At 42.4% G+C, this 18,932-nt stretch overlaps 1 protein-coding gene across 1 annotated transcript in view; it reads right to left on the bottom strand.

The window, feature by feature from the left end:
* Positions 1–18,849, bottom strand: part of EML4 (EMAP like 4) — a 148,187-nt gene extending 129,338 nt beyond the window's left edge. Inside the window, exon 1 of the mRNA XM_039697843.1 lies at positions 18,519–18,849. Within this exon, the coding sequence (XP_039553777.1) occupies positions 18,519–18,543 (25 nt within the window). The 5' untranslated portion in view covers positions 18,544–18,849. The remainder of the gene's footprint in view (positions 1–18,518) is intronic.
* Positions 18,850–18,932: the final 83 nt, after the last annotated feature.

An 18,932-nucleotide genomic window follows, 5' to 3' on the forward strand; every position in this document is an offset into this window, starting at 1 on the left:
TTAAATATTTAAATGTTTACTTCAAGATATAAAGCTGTCTCCTGTCTTGTGCCAGCCCACATTTCACCTGAGGAAACACCAATAGTTTGTGTGAAAGGACATGCTGGGGGAGGCAGGCACACCTCCCATTTACAGCATCCTTCTCCTTTTTTCAAATCATACACCTTCCTGCAGCAAATTACTTCCAGGTGAGCCTGTGCTCTTCATTCCTGATTTCTACTCAAAGGCAAATCCTGCTGGAAGAGTGAACAACCAATTCAGCCATGTTTTAAGCTGATTATGCACCCACCTCACACCATCTTCCTCGTGTTCCACACAGAATATTTGTGCTGATATAACTTGAGTGAGCTACACATTTCTATGTCAAAATAGAGTTTGTCATAATTAAACTCCAAGATATCACACCCCCCGCAGCCTTCCACCCCTCGCAAAGGCACAGGTGGGGAGGTTTTGCTACCTTGCAATGGTTTTTCTCCTGGGGTTTATCACTGGTCACCTGGTAAAACAAGTCAAATTGTGAACAGCTGAATCTCACAGGCACCATAGGAAATACCAGGAAAAGGAGTCCCCAGAGAAGATGGAGCTGCTGGAGGGTGTGGTGACAGTGTCTTCCTGAAACCCCAATGCAGAGGAATCGTCATAAACCTTAAGAAATGCCAGATAGTGCCTTATTGCTGCTACATCAGCTCTTTAAAAAATAAACACATACAAAGAACACCACACCATGGAAGCTAATCAGCTTTACATATCAAGGCAAGTCTTCCAGGTTAAATGCTCACCAAATAGAATTCATTTCAGAATTAAAAATAATTAACAGTAGGTAGGGTGTCATTTACAAAGCAGCAGTTCTGAGGGGTTGTTGTAACAGCAACTGAGTAAACAAGGCTGATATTGCAAAAGCTCCTTCACTCCCCTGTTTTCTCAAAGCAACTGCAAGGAAACAACCTCCTCTTTATACACAAGAGCTTGTGAATACATTTAAACTTACTCTGAGTGAGAAACAAGCCAGTTAATAGGAATTTCTAGCTGCAAAGGAGTTTTTATCTGAAATGCTAAAGGACCATGGCAAAAGTTTCATAGAAAAGTGATAAAATCCTTTAATGTATAGAATTGGAACCAAAAAAAGTCTAAACCACAGATAAAGATGACCACAGAAGTAACTGAGCCTAGAAGAATTATCATAATATCCCTCCTTAAAAGACCATAAAAATGGTACAGTCAGAAGCATGAGAAAAAGCTTACCATTAGCAATCCCAGTCCTCCATACTGCTAAATTTTTCTCCCCTTCTAATCCTGGCCTCTTTCCTTGCAGCATTTCAGAAATAGAACTGTACGGGAGGTTCTGTACTCCAGAAACTATTTTACTCAAATTGCACTTTTCAACAAAGATGATGCTCTTTGAGAAATCAAGATGATTTCTCTTAAGCTGCACATACTTGTAACATCATTGAAACTGATCTGATTTTTTTTAAAAATATACACCTTTGCACTTATTGTAAAAAGTACACACCACAGAACTCACTTTGCCTGCACGACAAAAAGAAAACCCCCATTTTGCAGACACAAGCAGTTAATATCTCAGCAAACCACATGAAGAATACCTCTTTAATTATATGGTCCAGTCAAAGGCATTGGGGCAAGCTTCTAAAGGCTTAAAATCACAAGGCTCTGAAGTATTTTGTATTTCACACGACTCCTGAATAATTAGTAATTTAGTCAATATTTATCCCCAAGAAGTAGTAAAAGAAAGCTAAAGCTTCCAGACATAACTTTTCCAGATATTCTGACTTTGTGATTGTCATGGCCAAAACTAAACCCCGTATTTTTATCTCTGTCATTAAATAAATACAGTACATAGCCTTTCTTAAAGGCCTGCAATTTGATTGTGGGGAAATAAACAAATAAAAACAAAGACGATATAGATGAAAAAACAACTTGGAACAGGCACTTTTTATGCCAAGCTCATAATTTTTGTTATTAATACATTGCATGTGGACCCCATGTGATGTTTTGAGTGAAATTAAACATAAAGAACCTATTGATATGGGAATCGTTATAATTTCCTACAACAGAGACTTATGAAATACTGTTAAAGTTGTGTGAGAAATTAGTAAATAAAAATATGCAAGGAAAACACTATAAACAGACACAAATAGTAAGAATTGAAATGATCATCCTGAATGAACCCGATAGTGCTCTATCATAAGGAGTAAGCAAGCAAGGACTAATAGGGACCAGAACTGCAATTCAGGCATTCCACATGGGGATCGAGAATGATCAAACTGCCCAGGGCAGGAGGGTAAGAGGATTACTACAGCCCACTCCCAGAGGGTGCCCCAGGTGACCTCCCACACAGGAACAATTACAGCTGCATTAATTATAATCTAAAATTCCATTTTTCTCACCTTGCCATTTTTCTCACAGCTGCAATTACTGAGATAAAATATTCAACCACTGCCTTTGACAAAATGAACCAAGCTTATGTCTATTTCTAAGGTTCTCTTTGTAACACAGGGCTGTTAAAAGAGGTCTCATGAAACAGAATTAGCTGACGAGTTTCAAGAGTATGTTTCTTTCAAAAGGAATTCTGTGCTGCACTACTGTCAGCAAACAGAGCCAAGGTTGCAAAACCACTTTTATTATAATATTTTTGCATGTTTTCAGAGGTTTGTAACTTTCTCAAGTTTTTTTCCCTTTTTATTTGAAAGGTTCCACATTCGCTTTGGAAGCTTTCTAAATAAGCATCTGAATATGTTTCTTAAAATACATATTAAGAAAGAATTGTACTTTAAAATGGGATCATCAGGACTACATAATAACATGTGAAAAATCTGGATGACCAAGCCAACGCTGACACCCCTGCTAGCTCAAGTATGCAAACAAAACGTTGGGGAATGGGACTTACACACCTAGCAAGTGAAATAGAATCCTTAGGGTTGGAAATGGGAAGCTCTTCAAGCTCACCTTTAAGCTCATCAAGCCTGACCATCAACCCACCACCATGTCCACCTCTAAACCATGTCCTCCCAAAACGTTGGGGAATGGGATTTACACACCTAGCAAGTGAAATCGAATCCTTAGGGTTGGAAATGGGTAGCTCATCAAGTCTGACCATCAACCCACCACCATGTCCACCTCTAAACCATGTCCTCAAGTTCCATACTGGTTTTTGAACACTTCCAGGGAAGGTGATTTCACCACTCCCCTGGGCAGCCTACTCCTATGCTTTACAACCCCTTCTGTGAAGAAATTTTCCATAATGTCCAGCCTAAAAGTCTGCTGGCATAAACTATTATTTTGCACTCTTTATTTTTTTCTGCTTGTAACGTATCTCTGGATTTGCAACAATAACCAAAAAAAAAAAAAAAAAGGCAGCAAAGAATCCTGAAGAAATGTAATATAAAGCAAATTATAAACAAGCAGCCGTCCATCTGGAATTATTCAAAGGCACATATGGTCATATTTTTAATGTAGAAAAGTTTTGTAATCTGATACTTATTTGCCTTTCCTATGATTACCTGCTCTACAACACACTAGCTTTAGATTATGAAGCTCAAAATCAAGTCTTATAAATTAAGTATTAGGTTAAAATTATTGACTCCTTAATTTCAGATAATTCCATAAAATCTACATTCCAAGGGAGTATACGTTTTCCATAAAATATATATTCTAAGGGAATTAGGTTGGCTTATTTTTTCATTTAGCATACAGCAACAGTAAAATGAAATTAAAGCACATTTTCTCATCTGGAACATATGCATAACTGTCTTAATAAGGACAGTAAGACAAACAATGATAATTAGATCCAGTTTGGGATTGGTTTGGTTAAGAAAACAATACTATGTTCATTTATATTTGATTTTTGAGAAGACACAATGACATAGGTGGATGTGTAACATCAGGCTTTCTCAGCTTTGAAAAAGAAAATCCTTTCTGTCTTTTCACACACCCATTTTGAGAATGGCAGGACAAGGACGGAAAGAAGTGTAGGAAAGGCAGCAAAGGGAGAAGAAAGTGGCTGGGATTTGGAGAGTACGGGGATGTTCAACAGCATCCAACTGTCTCCCCAAGTGCCCTACTAGCACACCAAGCTGTTCCTCCTCCCTCACAGCATCGGTCCTGCAGCCACACACCAAGGAGGCATTTTCACACTCTGGGGCGTGCAGTGACCCACCTGCACCCACTGTGCTGGCAGCCAGGAGCTCCACAACAGGGCCAGACGGGTCTGTGCACAGGGGAGCCAGACCACAGGCTGGCCAAACCGGGCAGCACAAACCACCAGGCACCTCCTTCAATTTCTTTACACACTGTTATCTTTACAGTTTCCAAACCAAGTTTTCAGACCACTGACTGCCCACTCACTTCCCCACATCCTCTGCCCTCCAGAGACACAGTGACAAATTGGTCCTGCCAGTAGCCTCCCACACAGCCACCAAGAGTGACCCACCAAAGTCAAAGCAGACGTGGCACTGCTGCAGCCCCCTGCCCCAGGCTCCTTGGGGAAAGCAAAGCTGAGCCTCAGCATCCCAAAGCTCCTCAGCAAGACTCAAGGGCTTCTCCAACGTGACTACAAGAACAGTTACTGCTGTCACCCTGGACATGTGAGAAAGCCATTACGAGATAAGCCATCTAGCCTGGAAACTCAGATCAGGAATTAGCTGATTTTCTGCAGAAACACACTCATTATCATGTTGATGGGCACACAGCTAATCCTAAATATTTTATACAAGGAATCATTTGGGCTTCAAGTGCTCACCTTTTGTTTTCCTCTCCCTACTGCCCTCAAATACAGCCAGTACTCAGTATTCACCTGAAGAGAGGTAAAAGCAGGCTAAAAAAAAAAAGTACAAAATTATTTTGCTTCCCAAGACAGAAGAGTCACAGGAGCCTGCAGTTCTCTACTGCCACAGCTATCCCTCACCAGCCCCCTGCAGTCCTCCCTTGGGGAAAGCAAAGCTGAGCCTCAGCATCCCAAAGCTCCTCAGCAAGACTCAAGGGCTTCTCCAACGTGACTACAAGAACAGTTACTGCTGTCACCCTGGACATGTGAGAAAGCCATTATGAGATAAACCATCTAGCCTGGAAACTCAGATCAGGAATTAGCTGATTTTCTGCAGAAACCCACTCATTATCATGTTGATGGGCACACAGCTAATCCTAAATATTTTATACAAGGAATCATTTGGGCTTCAAGTGCTCACCTTTTGTTTTCCTCTCTCTACTGCCCTCAAATACTGCCAGTACTCAGTACTCACCTGAAGAGAGGTTATAAAAGCAGGCTAAAAAAAAAAAGTACAAAATTATTTTGCTTCCCAAGACAGAAGAGTCACAGGAGCCTGCAGTTCTCTACTGCCACAGCTGTCCCTCACCAGCCCCCTGCAGTCCTCAAACATCTCCATCACCACATGGTTTGAGCCGTTTGAGCCATGGGATGGGTCCAGCTCTTCCCCCAGCACAGCAGGGTACCACAGTGATGAGGAGCTTACACACACAGAGCAAAGCACGCTCCCACAGGCATTGTCCATCCTCCAAGCAGGGAATGCAGTGAGAACACCACCACAGCTTGACTCCAGCTGGTTCGCTCTTGCTGACACCTTCAGAAATGTTTTTATACAAACAGGAACACTGACCTACTAAAGGACTATAAATTACTGCTTCAAAACTAAAACTGAGGGTTTTTTATGGTAGGTAGAAAGCAGATGAACTGCTTGATACGCAGCTTACTCAAAAGAGAGTAGAAAAGTGAAATGCAAAATGAGAACAGAACACCACAAATGGCAAAAAAAGAGATCACAATATGTAACAGAAGAGCTGCAGTACCTCTTGGTAATTACAACTACTCCATACGACTGCTATAAGTCACTTGTTAGATCAATAAAAGAGGCACCACTAGAAAGCACCTAAATGCAACTGTGTGTGTTCAATTACAAAACCAAAGATAAGTTTCCCATGAATTACATTGACACATGTGGGTTCAAAAAAATACTCTCAGTAATAAAGCAGATACAACATACACTACGCACGTGAATGGTGTGCACAGCAAGAAATCATTAACTTTAACACCACAAAACATAAAAATTAGCTGTAAAAGCAGCAGAGAACCTCCAGTGATCTGATGTGGCACTTCCTTCTAAGTTTCACGTTGTACATGTGTAATTGCTGCAATAAAAGTCCTTGGAAAAATGGGTTACGTCAAACAAAACAATCAAACCAATAACGATTAACAAATAAGCGGAATGTACCTCAGAGTATAAAAAACTAATATAAATGCCTTTATGATTATTTGCTATATGTTGAAAAAGTGTAGCTCTAACTAAATTTCTAAATGCAGAAACTTACCTACTTTCAGTGTTTTACTAGCATGGAAGATGGTCCCCCAAAGCTTTTAGTACATAAGCACACATGAAACATTAGAAGAAAAGAGGGTAATAAATACAATCATATGGCAGCCATTATCTTATTTAGTAAGAGGGATGATTCTTGTTAGAAGAGAACCAAGGAGCAGAATCTTGTTGGACTGAACAGCCAGTATAGCACAACAAGCAGCAGCACCCTCCTGCTCCAGGATCCCTGGAAGAGGCCCAGAAAGACATCAAGTTATCAGAGCATCCAGGTGATTGAGATTTCCATTTTGAGAATACAAATGGTTCACATAGCACAAGAGGTAAACGACTGAAACCTATTCTAATACCTGTTTCCAAGAGACAGAAAATTGCTTTTATAACCCTGAAACCAAGAGAAGTCAGCATCTCAGGGGAGCACAGATTAGAAAAAGGGTGACATGACATAAAAATAGCCCACGGCAAGCATGGTGAACATGGCAAGCATGTCGTACACAACCTCAAGAGCTTTCCAGCAAAAACTTGAAGTTAAATGGCACCCAGTGAAAAACACAAAATAATATTCCACATGGAATAAAATATTAAAAAAAAACCCAAACAATTACAACAAGGCATCCACAGAGGTACTGGAGAGGGCATTTTTTGTAGAAATTGTTGGACAATCTAGGTACTCATAGTGAGGAGCACATGTCACAGCACTTTAACACAACAGGAACAAACACAAGCTGCTCTGCAGAGCATCCCTCCAGCAGCTGCATCTTGTCAGCATCCCCATGAAACCGCCCAGGGAGCTCCCCAGGGTGGCTCCTGCAGTCTCCAATTAGAGGCCTTCCTTCCAGGGGCAGGCATTTTCCTTTCCCTTCCCTGCTACAAAACTGCTTGTTAACAGAAAGTCAAAGCTATAAGTGATATGTAATTATTATCATTACCCCTATTTTGTAGGGCCACATGGAAGTCCCTGCTGTCACATCACCCAGCTTCCCTAGGCATCACTTAGGACCACATCTACAAGGGAACCAGCAAAGAGAAGCAGAGATGGTTTCCATCTCCAGGGTCTTGCCCCAGAGGGGTTACCCCAAATCCCAGTGGGGACCTGGCTCTGCTCCCCAGTGTGACAGTGCCCACGGGCAGCACGTGGCTGGCTCCAGGCCACCAAGGAGCTTGGGGAGAACGTAGGACACAACATGAAGTGTTCGTGAGAGAGAAGGGGGGATGTTAGCACACACATTAAAGCTGATGAGGCAGATGAAAATCACTATGAGATGGCTGTTTCTGCACCTCTGTTTCTCAACAAAGCAAGATGCAGATCAAAGGCAGGAGCCAGAAAGCCAGTACTGGAACATCTGGTAACATCTTGGAGTAGTTAAGCTGATGAAGAAAACTGGAGTTAAGACCCAACAGGCAACTCTTAGATGACATCAACCCTACCCATTTTTCTTCTAAAAATACATACCCAAAGATTGTATGGTAGTACAGAAGAGCTGTTTGCCAAAATGCAGCTACTTGTTCATCTCAGGCAAGTCACTTTTTTCTAGTAAAGATTTCCCTACTAATTCATTTGACTTTGAAGGTATTTTGAGTTTTAACCCATACACTGCATGCAAAAGACTCCGGAAAAAGCAACATGGCAAAGAGCAAAAATAAATTAAAAAAAAGCTACTGCAAAGTTAGCCTAAAATTTTTCAAAACCAAAATACCTTCTGCAATGCTTAAGATAATCAAGATCCAACAATCCTGACAGGAAACCAAAAGGTACATTAATCACACATACAAAAAGTCCAGATAGGGCTACATTACATAAGAGATAAGTTATACATAAGGTGGGGGTCGGTCTCCCAGGAAACAAGTGATATGACACACAAAATTGCACCAGGACAGGTTTGGATTTGGTTTTGGGAAAAGTTCCTTCACTAGAAGGGTGTCCAGACTTGAAACCCTTTAAACAAAACTGGAGGAGAGGATAGGGGGATGTCAGTGGGTGTGTTGCTATGTATATACATATGCAGACATCAGAGTCTGGAAATTTCCCAATTAGTTCTGGAAACTAAAATAAGGACTATTAAATTTTTATCTGTTTAAATTAACTTCAATTAATGGCTGAAAGGCAGACATAATGATCTTATCAAACAGAAATCTGCATGAATTGACAAATACAATTTAGACTCCACTCCACGCAAGCTTTCTTGTCAATTCTCTTTCACTTTCCTGCAATTCCTTATCACTTTATCTACAGCTTTTGAAAAAAACATTCCTTTGTGATCTACAAAAAACAAACAGCAACATTGCCATTCATTCACAAAAACCAACAGCCAAGTTAAAGCCCTTTTGCTGGTAAAGCTGCTGTAGCTAGAGGAGGAGGAAATTGAAATTTCTACTGCAAATAATAATTAAGTAAATACAGATAATTAAAAGCACGTTAGCAAGAATCTCCACGCAAAAACCTGTGTTATTTAGCTAGGCAATAACCAAACTGATAGGCAGAGAGGGAAATGAGATAAAAATCTCCACTCTAACAATGCTTCAAATACCTTAATCCAGTAGTAAACAGTTTACACTCTTTATTTCTGAGGTGGAGGATGACTTCAACATTTGACTACTAAAAGTCAAATAAAATCCTCTCCCAACCTCATATTCCTTTACAAGCAGAATACTATACACACATACAAACATTCCTGTAGCAGAGCCACGAGCCTGGCACACACAAAATCAATGATCAAGTATCTCATATGACTTGATATAAAGAAAAACTGGTCTCCTATCTCCAGTTCAGTAAGTAGGATGCCAGATTAAGAGTCCCACACAATACCACAGCAGCTCACTGACAAAATACCCCAAGGAAAAAGCAATATAAGATTCCTCCAAACAAATATTTCCTGCATTTGCTAATGCACACCAGGACATTTAACCCATAATAAACCATTCTGCAGTACACTAAGATCAAAGATTGGTAACATCCACCAATATCATACCCACAGCTTGAATCCCTCCAGAGTTTAAATAACTAACAGCCATTAGCACCTAAAGGTTTGGCATCTGAAAATGAAAACTGGAAGTCTATTTCAGAATTAAATTTGTTTGTAGATGAGGCTTGGAGCAACCTAGTCGAATGGAACGTGTCTCTGCCCATAGCAGGGGGTTGGAACAGATGATCTTTAGGGTCCCCTCCAAGCCAAACCATTCTGTGATTAAACAATACCTTTGAGTCCGTAACTGTCCACATCATGAATAAATTGGGATTGTTTTTCAGTTCTTGGCTGAAGTGGTTCTAAACTTCAGAGTTTACAAATTTGAAGACTGCCAGCTTCTGTTTTCTTTGCACCTAAACCAGCAAGCAGGCAAAAGCTTGAGGTATGATGTCAACCTCACACAGAAATTATCTCCACACTTCGACAATCTTCCAATTGAATCCCAAAAACATATATCAGTTTGTAATGCCATTACTGCCTAATATGCTGGATAGACTTTGGAAATGCCACCCAAAGCTCTACAGCACTTGGAGGCCATCATCTGTTTCTTCCTCATTAGAGTTTGTACCAACAATTCTGATTAGTTATTCTAGCAAACAACACAGGAATAGCACCATGCTGGAATACCATTTCTAATGAACCACTAATAAGCCGAATAAAGTGTTCAGGGGGAAAAAAGGCATTTTACAATAATCTGAATTGTTTACTGTTTTCTACAACTATGCCTAAGACCCACTTTTCTCTATGCCTAAGAGGAAGAGAAGCAATTTTTAAAGCTCCTTTGAAAAAATCTCAAATCACCCAACTCTTTGTTTATAACCAACACTTCATCCCTTCAAGCATCCTTCAGAAAAGACTACAGTCATGGATTATAGAAAATACAGAAAAAAATTCCAGATTTGGAGAACAGCACTGCCAACATGTCATCTTTCTTAAATATGTCATATAATTTTCATGGAAAAACGCCATCATTAAATGCTTAGAAAATAAACATGCAGATGGATTCAGGGCTGCTTCATGCTTATCCTATGAAAGAACACAAAAAATAAATTCAAATTATTAAAAAAAAAACAAACCCTGAATTTGTACTGCCTGTCATTGTCCCTCTTGCCTCATGGCTTTAATGGACATGTTTAGAATTCAGAAAGCAAGCACCACAGCCGCACAAACCACTGACTTCCTGCCAGGTCTCTCTGATGGCATTTGCAAAGCACACTCTGGGAGAGGAGGAGATAGCAGTTCCATGCAGAATTTCATAGTTAAACAAAGTTGCAATTACCTCCTTGTTAGAGCTCTTGTTTAAAGAAGCTAAGTGATACTACACAGACAAGAGTATTGCCATGTCTCTGAATCTTGCAGCTGAGAGAGTTTAATTTATACTTCTTACCTCTGGAGGTTCCTCCTTTCCACACCTCTCTTTGGAAATCCCAAAAAGCACATTTTTAGAAATGCTCTTCTGAAATTCAAACAACTCCCAAACCCTACCAGTTGCAATGCAACTCTTGAGTTCAAATGAAGGAAAGATCCATCTAATGCAGGAGCAGGAAATGGCACAGTCTGCTTGTGACCAAGAAAAAGGGAGATGGAAACAAACTCATCTTGAGTTCTAATGAAGGAAAGATCCATCTAATGCAGGAAATGGCATGGTCTGCTTGTGACCAAGAAAAAGGGAGATGGAAACAAACTCAAGCCCATCCTACTGCTCCTCTTTTCTACAGAGATGTGCACAAAGCTCGTCAGAACCTTGATGCAAAAATCAACATTTTTTTCTTCTGTTCTCAAAACAGAAGAAAAGTAACATAAAGTAAACTGTAAGGAAACTAATAGTCCTACCATTCATCTTATATATATTTGGCATTGTTTAATTAGTTATGAATGTGCAGGCTTGCTTACCTCAGCCACTGACTAATTTAAGCATTTTAAAACAATTTCTAGTACCCTTATGTCATCATTTCATTAAAAACCATAAAAAGTGGTGAAATCATTACCTCTTTGTTTGGACAGCAAATATAAATTTCTTGTCAACAGCCATTTTCTCGCTTTTGTGTCTCAAGTCAGAATAAAGAAACCCAACTCTTTTGCCTTTAAAATTATAAGGTTCTCATGAAAACACTTTTTCATTTACTTTAACTAAACCACATTTCTAGATCTAACTAATTTACAGCATCCCTTTAGGGAGCCAAATCTGGGGCTTAGAGCCTATTTTTTTTCATTTATCCACTGGGTTTCAAACTCCCAGTTTTCCCAGAGGATTATGAAAGCTTGCCAATTTAGCTTGATGCATTAAGACTGTTTACACAAATCCAAAATACAATCGAACATAAACCAGTCTGGTTGCAGCTTCCCCCTGCCGTACTTTTTAAGCTCAAAACTGGCCAGAAATATGGGAACCAGCTCCATGCTGGAACATTGCATTCACAGCTATGAGTGGAGCTTCAGCAAAACAAGAGAACCAGGTGACAGACAACAGTGACTATTCTTCCTCAATTTAACTCATAGAAAATTCCATATAACTGTACAAAACATATCACATCCACTTACAGTGCATAGCTGTTGTTCCTGCTCTTGCCCCTCACACTGCATTGGAATTATGCATAAGAGTCACTCACAAGTACCAGAAGCTCCAGAAAGAAGAGGTATTAAATACAAAAAGTAAGACTACTTCTACAGTAAGACAGACCTGCACTCAAAAATACTTTGCTTAAGAAGCTACAGGAGCATGCATTGCACATGACTAGAAGGGGCAGGAAGGCAGTGAATACCGCCAACAAAAGAAAGAAGGTGGATTCTCCAAACCCTTGGTGAAAGGTAGCTGTCCTTCCCTATCGACAGCACTGTCATGCAAAGCAGAGCAGTGCAGCCATTAAAGTCGGGAAAGGGATCAAGAAACCAGCAGTTAAACAACAAGACACAGCTATATTTAGTAAACAAGTTAGGCTGAAACTATCCAGGATAAGCAAAATAGGCAACCCACTGAGAGGCAAAACAATCCAAAAACTGATTAAAAAACCCTGGCTCGTTCAACTCAGTAAGAAGTCTTAGGGCAGAAAGCTTAAGAATACTGTAGCACTCACTGATGGTTTTTAATGTGAATACTTGCATCTTGGAGCAAAAAGAAAAGCCAAAGAAAAATAAGAAAGGGAGCAAGAAGGAGGAAGAAAAGAAAAAGGCAAAATGAAAAGAGAAAAAACTTTCTGTATGTTCCAAGATTTAGCAATAAACTCAGTTTTTTAATGGTGATGTTGTTGCTCTCCACAAGCCACCCTTTCATCACTACCACCCATCCACTTTCATTGACTGATCAGTTCAGACTCCAAGCTGCTCCAAGGATACAAGCTTTTGCAAGCTGAATGCCCATATGTGTACTACCTAAAGGGCACTCAAGCTCTCAGAAAAAAATTGCACATCACCATGTGGTGTCCAGTTACCATCCTTCAGCATTCAATTAAAGAAAATTCAGGAAACTAGAATTCTGCATCAATTTAAACAAGCGGATGAAGAAAAAGAGGCAAGTAATTCCTCTTTAAACTCCTGGTGCTCACTTATTTACAGAGAGGAAAAGCGAGGTGAGCAGTGGTTCCACCTGAGCTCCTCAGTAACTACAGAGAGATTTCTTGAAAAGGAAGTTAGTGAAGTTTTTGAAAAGTTCTTAATCAGGTGATTTTCACCTCCTAAACAGATGAATGCCCCTACTAGAAATGCGCAACACCAGCAAGAGCAGAGACTTGCACTGTCATCATACATGCCGCGTGCTATAAAATTAATTATGCTCTAACACCCTTCCCATTACATTATGTGTGGGTAAAACAGGAACAACATTCTTGGCCTTGCAATTGCATTCATTAAGGATTAGCTTTAGCAAGGACCTAAAGAGAGACAGGAAAAATAAACCTCAGTAATTGATACAAACCATACCAAGAAGGGAAGCAGCTCTGAAGAGCAAGGAGTGACATGCTGATCACCCTGTACTTACTAACAACAAAATTCATAATAATAATGTTTACAAAACAAAATCCTGCTTCAAAGAACTTCCAAGAACACTGGTCTTGACCAATTTTTCCTTCTTACGTACTCCATGATATAAAGCATAGAAGGAAAAAATGCTTTCTGAGTAGGTTCTTCAAGCAAGGGACAATCCTGTCAGATAACTCTACTGCCATATCAAAAGTATTCAGTTACAGAATATAAAAACACACTGTAAGGCCAGAAATTATTCTAAGCATCCCAAGCATTAAAAGCCTCTCTAAAGGAGAAAGAATTTCTAAGAGAAGGAGTTCTAACAGGCTCCTGTGTTTGAGATACTACTCACAATGAGAGCAAATACTGCCAATTACTCTGTACAAAATAGGATTGTTTTTAAAGACACCATCCTTTGCTTTTCAGCTGGCTAGAGAGCAAAGGGTTCCTCCTCACTGCACATGAACTAAAGAACTCTTTAGCAAAAGGTGAGCTGCCGCCACCAAGTTTCTAAAGCAAACAGCCTGTTCCCTCCTTGCTGCTGGAGTTTAATCTCCCCTGGCACCAGCCACGGCCATCCCTCTCAGGCAGGGGAGAATGATGTCCTGCCAAAGTTTTTATTTTTATGAAGACCAGCGCAGTGACAATAGCACACAGCAATCCCACGAGCAGAGCCCTGTGAATTAGGCTGAGCTCGCTGTTGCTATGAGCAATTGCATTGCAGCACCACGGCCACTTCTGCAGTCTAGACGGGCAACGATAAAACTTAATATTCTAGCCCAAATAAATGACAAATACCCCACACACTCATTTTTCTCGGTAGTGAGCCCAGCCAGAGATGAATCATCATGCACACACGCTTTCCAGGCTCACGGCACCAGTGACCACAAAATCCTCTCTGCCTGAGCCCTGTAGCAGCTCTGCCCCCAGAGACTGGGGGCTTTGGAGAAGCCTTACTGGGTTTTAGCAAAGCCACAGGTTCAACAGACACTGCTGGTTCCTGCAGGGCTGAGGAGCAGCACATGCTTATAATACTGCCTCAGAACCTACCTGACACAGACAGCTTCTGCACGATACACGGGAAAAGAAATGGGGCAAAATGATATGAACTTACCTCCACGTCACCCCCCAGTAAGTGGTTAGCATATAAACTGCAGTTAGTAGCAATACACAGACAGTGATAGAACAAAATGAGATACTGCACAAAATGATAAAAAAGAATTTTTTTTTTATTATGTCTCCAGTTCTTCCTGCAGTAACAACAGCAGAGCAAAGCATTGGTCTCCACTTAGTAATTTCAGCTCTCCTTCACCTTTGAGTTCGCTGAAAACAAAATGCACGGGCTCAAAGAATCTTTAAAAAAAATTCCTAAATTATTCCGCTTGCCTGAGACTTCAAGATAAGAGTAATTTTAATTTCTTGTGAAAATATTTTCAACCATAGAGAATCCTTCAGAAAGACTCCTTCTAATCTTCAGGGCATCCTGCACAGCTGCACAAAAACCATGGCTTGAAATCAGCAGTTGAGACTTCTCCATTTTTTTATGAGTTACTATTCTGCCACAGACCTCAATAATGGAGAGAGTCCTTTTGAAATGCTCTCTTCCACATTGTTATCACACACTGGTGACAAACTTGGAAAAGGCTGTAGTGATTTATTTAATACAATCTGATTAATGTTCCCACATCTTTGTTTACCACGAGTTATTGTTACAGAGTTCAACTAGCAGAAGCTTTCTCAGAAGGGAAAACAATGCAGCTGCTAAAAGTAATGGAAAACTGTCCAGCAAAGAGCACTCGCTCCTCAGCAGCCGCAGGCAGCCTGTCACGGCTGGCTCTTCCCGAGTCTAAATCTAGCCGATCTCACACCTTAGGCACGACCCAGCAAAGTCGCTCTCGGGGCTGACAGCTATGCACCGCGCCACCCGGTCCCACCCAGCCCCAGCTGAAGCTCCCTCTGCTTCCCTCCCACCACCTGCCATGCTTCTCCTACTCCCCAACGAGCCAATTTGGGCAGAAACCCACCAAAACAGCAGGGGCAAGCAGCAAGGCAGCAAAGTAATATAATCCCTGATGATACCTAAAAATCAACATTATTATGGGCAAAACTGTCAGTCTTCTGCAGCCCTGCAGCCCTCTGATGGGCATGTCTGAGCCAGCTCACCCGGGGGCTCGCAGGCACCAGCGCCAGAGTGGAAGAGACTCAGGGCAGCAGCGCAGAACAAACAGGAGCCAGGGATGAAACAGGGCAATGCTTATTGACAGCCTTAGTTGCACTATTTCGCACATGGGCTTTTTTATTTGCCTTTTTTTTTTCCTTTTGCTAGAACTCTCTGCTTGAGTCCTCTGGCAGAACCAGCAGTGCTTTCTCTGCCCTGATGCAGATCTGTTTTGATGAGGACCCTGAGAGGCAGGGCAACTTGGCAGCATGAGAGCCAGACACCCATGCTGTGCTCCTGTCTCAGCCAGGGCACAAGGCAAGAGCCCAGGCACCCAGCCCAAGTTCACAGACTTCTTGTTCCCATTCAGAAGCACATTCTTTGACTTGGAGGGATGCATCTGAAAAAGCAGATGGCCAGAATCCATTGAGACCTCTGACAACCATCACTTTGGTAATGCCAAATGTGAGATACAACTGTCCTACTTGAGATAATGCATGGGATTCAAACATCATTGTGATATTCTAAAGGTACTGAAGTCACAGCAAACCTCGGTGCTTTATCAAAATAATCAATACCTATTTGAACTGTTCAAGTTAACTCATAACATGTAGATTTATTTTTTTACTGTATATAGTAATTGTATACTCGTAAGTAGAGTGCTACATAAGCACTTACTAAGCCAATAACCAAAACAATTTTCTAAATTACATATAAAATGGTTTCTTTCATCTGTTTATTCTCATAAAAATTTCAATGTGGAAGCCAAAAGAAAACAGCTGCGTAAAGTATTTTCAACTGCAAGAGACATGCAAGAAGGTATTTCTGCCTGTGCTAGAGGGCACAATCTGTAATAACATTTTGCCTTCCAGATAATGACAAGAGGCATTAAAAGGACAACTTGCTCTCTAATAACCTTGCTTGACTGGTTGAGCATGCACATACATAGACAGCACAGTTTTGCCAACAATAATTTTAATTAATTTTTACATTTCATTCTAAATTACATTAATTTATGGCCTTCCTAAAAGACATTTAGCAGAGGGCTAATTAAATTCAAGCCATTAGATTTTTAATTAGAGACATTTAAAAAAAAAGGTCTCAGAACAATTCACACATCTTTGTGAACTCTATGTGCTCATTAGCAGCTAGAACAGCCAACAAGTGATTATAAATACAGAAGAGGACTAAGCAGCATGATTCAAACCTGGAAACAAAAAAGTCACGTAAAGTTTCATACTTCAAAGCAAAAGATTCTGGGAATGCCCTCTCCTTAGCCCAAGTCCAGAAAACCTCTGAGCATCAGTGTTGCCTCAAAAGCAAAATCAAAGGCCAACTAGCAGTGAATATCATAATACCCATTTTAAAAGGCTGAGCTGAGCTTAATCCTCATTAAATTCACATAAAATCACAGCGCCTTCCTGAACAAACAGTGAAACAAATTAAAGGTCCAGATGGAGCCCCCCATAATAAGACACATGGGATGCCCCAGTGAGCCCATCGTGGCTGCAGCACAAGGTGCGGGGCCATGCGATCCCACACCACTGCTCACTGAGAACCTCACGCAAGAAAGCAGAGCTTTATTATTTCGTAGTAATTGAGTTTTTCCTACTTCCAACAAAAGCCAGTTGTTTCTAAATATCTACCTCTCTCGGGACCAATACTGCACGAGTTAAAAGCAATATCGGTGTGCTTTGATATGGTGATCAGTTCTTCTGCTGGGTTAAGAGGTTCATAAATATTAACCATGGAACATTTGCATATGTCACCCACAGGCACAATCTCCCCTCAGAAAACTGGGAACGGAACCCGTACAATTCCTCCATGTGTCGCTTTCTGATCACTAGATTTAAAATGGCCATGGCAGTTACTTGAGCAAGGACAGTATGCCTGGCAAAGAGCCAAACTACCAAAGCATACTGTTAATTATGGTGCACCAGTTTGGTTTGGAGAGATGCCCAAAATGCTGGAGTTGACATTTCAAAAACCTGAAAGGTTAGGATCACACTCAGAAGTATTTAAATGAGTCAATTTTTCCAGAAAATTGAGAACTATTCACTGTTACTACAGATTTTACAGGAGTGACGTAAAAATAAATTAATCTTATTTTTAAGAGGCACAGTTTTACTATACTACAAAAGATGGAGTTTGATTACAAAACGCCTGCAATAGATGCATCGGCAGTGAATACGGTGAGAACAGCAGGTAGACAGCACTGCAAAGCCAGTGCTCCTATAATTTGCAGAAATGGAAACTTACACTGTTTACAATTCTTACATTTGAATGCATGTTCAGTTCACACTTGCAATCAGCAACACCTGGTAGCCAATGCAATCTGTCCCCCAAAAAAGTCAAAAACTAGGCTGCTGGAGTATTTTTGCTTCAAGAAACTCGTGGGAATTTGCCGCAGCCCTCATAAAACTGAAGGCAGCGCAGCCTATCAGTTTTCTGGCAACATTTACACGAGCAAGCAGTAAATATTTTCGACCACGCCACGGCTCCGCAGATGAACCTGCCGCCCAGGCAGCCAGGAGGCTTCCTCGGGCGCACGGACGGATGCTCGGACACCGGGAGGCGCCGACTGCGCCGCTAACATTCCCGCGGATGCCGCCAGCGCCCCCAAGTTTCCAGGGGTGCTGCGCTGCCCTTGGAGCCGCTCTGAGCCGGGACGGGGCACAGCCGCCCGCGGCTCCCGGCGCGACACCGGGCCCGCGGCGCCCGGACCGACGGCGTCCGTCCCACCCCGGAGCAAAAGGGAGAGGCAAAAAACAAAGTAACGTTTTTTAAAACCCCAAACAACCTAAGGCAAACCATCAGCCCAAAGCCAAGTAACTAGCGCTGGGGAAGCGCAAAACCACGGCGAGGGAAGAACAAAGAAGGCAAGTGCAGCCGGAGCTCTCGCAACAGATGGTTTGAAGCTGACCAGATTTCGCGCTGGCATCCCCTCCCCTCCCGCCGCGGGCGGTGTTCGCACGCACCGGCCCGGCCGGCCCCGGGCAGTCCCAGCCCGCGGCTCCGGCATCCCCACCGGCCGCAGGTGCGCGCCCCGGGACCCGCTGCCCGCACCACGTCCCGTCCCGTCCCGCCGCCACTCACCCAAACTCCCGGCGAAACCGTCCATCTTGTGCGGAGGGAGGCTGGTGCCGGACCCCGAGGCGAAGCCGCCGTCGCGGTCGGCCGGGACAGGTTCATTCACCCGCGGAGCGGCGGCAGGCAGCGGCGGCGCCGCAGCCCGGCGCTCGCAAGCCGCCCGGGGCAGCGGCTCCGGCGGCTCCCCGCGCTCGGCGGAGGGAGGCGGCTCCGGCGGCTGCTCCTCCTCCTGCCGCTGCTGCTCCTGGTGCTGCTGCGGGGCCGGCGCTGCCCGGCTCCGTCCCTGCGCCGCGACCCCAGCACGGCGGCGAGTGCCGAGCTGCTCCCGCCCCCGCCACCAGCGCCGCCCCAGCGCCCCGTGCTGTCGTGCTTCCGACTCCGCCCGCCCTGGCAGCCGCCGCTTCCCCTGCGGGCGGGCCG

The sequence above is a fragment of the Passer montanus genome, unplaced genomic scaffold, assembly GCF_014805655.1.
Source record: "Passer montanus isolate IOZ18808 unplaced genomic scaffold, ASM1480565v1 scaffold12, whole genome shotgun sequence".
Classification (NCBI taxonomy): domain Eukaryota; kingdom Metazoa; phylum Chordata; class Aves; order Passeriformes; family Passeridae; genus Passer; species Passer montanus.